We start from the raw sequence: 4,871 nt of genomic DNA, 5'->3' as shown, positions 1-4,871 counted from the left end.
AAATCTTTTATTTTAGGGATTAACGTCAAATCTTTCATTAAAATTCTTAAATCGATGAAATCTTTTATCTTTAGAGATTAACATCCAGATAGTTTTGTAAAATTTTCAAATCGATGAAGTCTTCTATTTTTAAGGATTACCATCAAGAATGTCATTAAATTCCTTAAATTGATGAAATATTTAATTTTTAGAGATTAAAGTCTAAGTTTTTGCTAAGATTTATAAATTAATAAAATCTTTTATTTTTTAGAGATTAAGATCAAAATTTTCATTAAATTTCCTAGTAAAGAGTGGGATTAGACTTTTATGGGTAATGAAGGATAAGAAAGTTGATAGAAAAGATGATGGAGTGCTGGAAGAGGTGATTGGACACAATTGATGGAAAGGCTAAAGAAAAAGAGACTGGTGGTGAAGAATTGGTTAAACCAAGAGGGTATATTAGGTCACCGAGCAATTGGTGGATTTTTGAGTCCTTGTTGGTGGAATTCAGTAATTAAATTGGGATTGTGAATCTTAGAGCGTATTTATTTAAAAATATTTTAAAATAAAATTATTTTTTTTCTTACTTTAAATTAATATTTTTTTATACTTTTAAATTATTTTAATATACTGATGTTTAGTCGGTCACAAAGTATCAATGCAGAGACAAGGGTTAATAGTTGGGGGTGCGATGGAGAGAGAGCGGTTAATGGGGCAGAAATCGCAGAAAGGATCCAAGCAATGATGGGGAATGAATCATTGAGAGGTCAGGCAATGTTCATCAGAGAAGAGGAGGCTAGGAAGAAGTTCTGAAGTCATGAAAAACAGTGTCCTTTCTTCGAGTGTCTGCATCTTTATTGTCATTACCATATATTTAAAATGTTCATCGATACAAGATTAGAAACGGGAAAAAGGATGCAAGTTACGCAAGAGATCAGATTCATTCAAGCCATAATCTCATCAAAGCTATATAGCTTACTTCAACAAGGCATAACCAAACGTCACTTCTGTTCCTTACATGTCTGATAAAAAAAAAGCACCAAGAAAAACATGGCTAATACTGTTACTATTTAGCCAAGGTCTTGCTCTTTTTCTTGACAAGTTTGAACTAATTAAGCCAGAATAGACTTTTTTGAAATGAGATCAAAAGATATTCCATTTTGTTCGAGCTGTTCTTGGAGATCTGTCGGGCCAAATACTATCCCTGGAGGAAAAACTCCTCCCTTCGGCAGGTTATCACGGTGGCTTAGAAGAATACGAGCACATTGAACTAAGATGATTGGGGTTGTTAAATAGCCGATCTCAGGTCCCACTACTCGTGTTATTATTTCCATGTCCGGTTTCTTTTTGTCCTGAGAAACATTCATGTCACTAAAGCCGCGTCCAACAAACCACATCTTGAATGAAGCACTTCTCACCTCATCATCTGAGGGACCCTTCTTCCTGAACCAACCAAGGCTAAAAAATGAAGGGAATTTTAAGAGAAGCCACCTCCCAATAGCATTTCTACCTAAGAGGCCAATGAACATGCCAACTGCAATGAATCGGAAGACTCCCAGTAGAGTCTTAGAGCCTAGCTTCACCCCAAAATGGGCTGGTTTTACTGTTGACCAGAAAGCGTCCCTCTTCTCAATCTGTTCAGGACTCTCATTGAGTCCAGGAAGACCACGAGGGTTTTCTGTCAGAGTTGTAAGAGTTCTACGAACAACAACAGAATCTGCAGAAGGTAGCTTCACAGCCCAAAGACCAATCTCCTTTTGGTGATCTATCATTGGTCCTTTGGTAGGAAAGGGACCAGGAATCTGCAAGAACAAGGGAATCAAAGAGATTAGCTGCAAGCATAATGCATGCATCTTGGTACTTTGGGAGGGAAGAGATCAGGTATCTGCAAAAATGCAGGTGAATTGGCAACATTAGCTACATCTTGTGATGCAACTAGGAAGCATAATGCATGCATCAAAGATTGTTTATGTTGATAACTAGGCAAACTTTGTTGATGCATATGGTAAAAGAAAACTAAGGAAATGATAATATTTTTTACCTACTAGAGCTGGGGACCAATAACAAATTTAACCAAACAGCAATCAGACAGACATTTGGAAATTATCTAGTAAAACTCAAATATTATTGCTATTGGCTTATCCTGACTTGGGAACAGACCAACATCATGACATTGAAGACAATTCATATCCAGAGCATTTTAGATAACACCTCGGGTGAACTTCAATTTTTTATCAGTGCTAGCATCCAAGTAATAAATGCATGCTAAAAATGAAGACTTGTGCACCAACCCATTGCAACAATCTCCCATCTTGCATTGTTCCTTTGCAATACTCAACATGCAAAGTACAGTTGATGTTTCCCCTTCAATTTTTCTTTTTCTTTTTCTTTTTATTCAAGAAAGATTTGAAAGTAAAATAAACCAAAGCCATGCAACCTCTTCACCACTTGATTAGGGCACAAGCATAAAGGAGCAATCATGAGAAAGATATAAAACACACTGCTGCTTAAATGTTGACAAGTTCACGAAGCACGCAAGTCAAGAATTGAACCCTTAAGAAAGACACTACCACTGACACGCAATATTAATAATATAATTAGAGCTGAAGGCACGGCGACATTTTCAGCATCACCGCTACTGATACGACCACCAACATTACCCATGCACAAATATAATTCGCTGGCACCTGCCACCACCACTAGCTAGACCATCGCCGCTGCTACAATCAGCATATTACAGTTGCTGAAACCACCATCACCATGGCATTACCAATGACATTCTCAGTCAACATGATAGGCCATCATAATATTATCATAACTAAATAATGTGCCTACTGTATACTTTTCCACCACCAGGGCCCTCCAACAACAGAAATTACTAGTAATGGTGCCACTGTAGTGGTGGAAGCTAGACATTTATTGTCGCAAGTATAAACAAGGCCTTCAACATGAGCATATTGCAGGACACACAATAGTCTATAGATCACAGTTTTTGTATAAAAAGTCCATTAGCTCAACAGTAGTAACTTAGGTACCTTGTTGATATTTGCATGGACGCAACAAAGTACTCACCCCACCAGCCTTCAGAGGACAAATAAAGAAAGAGCAGAGGCAGGGGGGAAAAGACATTACAGAGGAATTTTTTCAAAAAACTAAAGCAATGCTAGCTTATTCATGAGTTTCTATTAAATAAAAATAAAATCCACCCTTCTCTTGCAGCAAAGGGCCAAAACAGTGGCTACACAACCTAAAAATTCCTGTTGCTAAACCACATGGAACCTTCACTTTTATTTAGGTACTATTAAATGCATTTCAACTTAATAATCCCACACAGGACTTCAGAAGCCTCATTAAAGACTGCCTTAATATATTTCATTCTATATTACAAACCATTCTATGCCAGATGTAGTAGGCCTATAATCTTCACCAGTTGAAATGTTTCTTCTAGTGAAAATAAACTAACTTAATTCAAAGATTGAAAATGGAAACACGAACTAGACAATTACTTGAAAAATGGTTATAATTTACGAGACTTATTAAAGTGATTTCATTAGACAGGATTACAGTTTAGCATATTATCACATTGTGAAGTGCAACCGAAGTTAAGAGCATTATTAGCGTGTTCTCGATGCACACCTACCAATAATTAACATATCATAATATAGTTACGTGCAAACAAACAACATAAACCACAATTGATTATAATAATGTTCACAATCAGAGGGATTGACCTACACTTTTGTTTTGCTTTCATTAAAAGGAAATCATAAGACAAACAACAAAGTTCTTACAGCTGGCCTTGCTCTTTTGGGCCTTGATCGCCTCAGCTCCACCAACTGCTCGACATTGGCAACCCCCAGAACCGCGGATTCATATGTGCCAAAATTCCCAACAATCCTTTTCTCCGACTCCAGACTCAAATAGGCCTCAATTTGGTTTGGTGCAGCCGGACCCACCCAATGCCTGGAATTAAACATCCATCCCAATTCAGCCGGAACCGAATCAAACCCACAAGCAGAAACCACTAAAGAACCTGTCTCCATCGCCTTCTCATGGTACTTCACCTCCATTCTCTCCATAAACTCAGGCTCCCCACATATATCCAAGTAATCACAGCTAGCATTATTTTCAACAAACAAAAAACCCCATAAAAAACTACACAAAAAAAATCCAATTTACAAGCATCATTCTCTTCATTTAAGTTACAACACCAATTATCCATAAGAACACAGAGACATAACATAGAGAAAAAATAAAAAAGGGTACCCAGTTTCTGCACAGGCAGCGACAACAGGCTCGCCAAGAAGGCGAAAGGGACCGACACAATTGAGGATGAGCTTGGATTGGGAGCAGAGGTGGTGGAGAGAAGCAGGGTCTGTGGTGTCAGCGGTGAGGATAGGAATTGGAGGAGGGTGGTCGGGGTGGGAGGCCCATTTGAGGGTTTGAGCTAATTTGGTGGGATTGCGACCAGCAAGGGCAAGAGATTTAAGAGGAGAAGAAGGGACATTGAGGAACTTGAGGGCTTCTTTGACAACATATTTTCCAGTGAAACCAGAAGCTCCTAAGATTATTAGATCATAGAGAGGTGGTTGTGAGACTGGTTGAGACTGGTATGAGTTAGCTTCCATGTTTTTGGTTGAATCTCTCGGGAGATTTTGGTTTGCTACCGTATATAGACTTCTTGAAGTGTTTTTTATATAAGAAAATTCTTTAATTAAATAAGAATATATGCATTTATTTAATTAAATAAATTAAAAATTATTTCTACTAATAAATACAAAAAAATATTAACAATAATTTAATGTTAAACTGAAAAAATCAAGAAATAGATATGGATAAAAATATTTAATATAGTCCATGTACCCTATCGTTTTGTTTATTAGAATTATTAT

General features: G+C 37.1%; 1 protein-coding gene across 2 annotated transcripts; it reads right to left on the bottom strand.

Annotated features, from left to right (window-relative positions):
• Nucleotides 1-901: 901 nt before the first annotated feature.
• Nucleotides 902-4,664, bottom strand: LOC7463055 (probable mitochondrial saccharopine dehydrogenase-like oxidoreductase At5g39410). Of its 2 annotated transcripts, none has more exons than XM_002305344.4 (3): nucleotides 4,246-4,664; nucleotides 3,771-4,095; nucleotides 902-1,781 (listed from the first exon to the last, which is right to left on the bottom strand). In XM_002305344.4, the coding sequence occupies exons 1-3, from the start codon at nucleotides 4,605-4,607 to the stop codon at nucleotides 1,092-1,094; spliced, it is 1,377 nt and encodes a 458-aa protein (XP_002305380.4). In that variant the 5' UTR covers nucleotides 4,608-4,664; the 3' UTR covers nucleotides 902-1,091. The 2 variants fall into 2 exon arrangements, with proteins under 2 accessions (XP_002305380.4, XP_024455855.2); XM_024600087.2 differs by having other exon boundaries at nucleotides 3,771-4,134; nucleotides 4,246-4,656.
• Nucleotides 4,665-4,871: the final 207 nt, after the last annotated feature.

The sequence above is a fragment of the Populus trichocarpa genome, chromosome 4 (genome assembly GCF_000002775.5).
Source record: "Populus trichocarpa isolate Nisqually-1 chromosome 4, P.trichocarpa_v4.1, whole genome shotgun sequence".
NCBI lineage: Eukaryota > Viridiplantae > Streptophyta > Magnoliopsida > Malpighiales > Salicaceae > Populus > Populus trichocarpa.
This window is presented reverse-complemented; position numbering and strand designations above follow the sequence as displayed.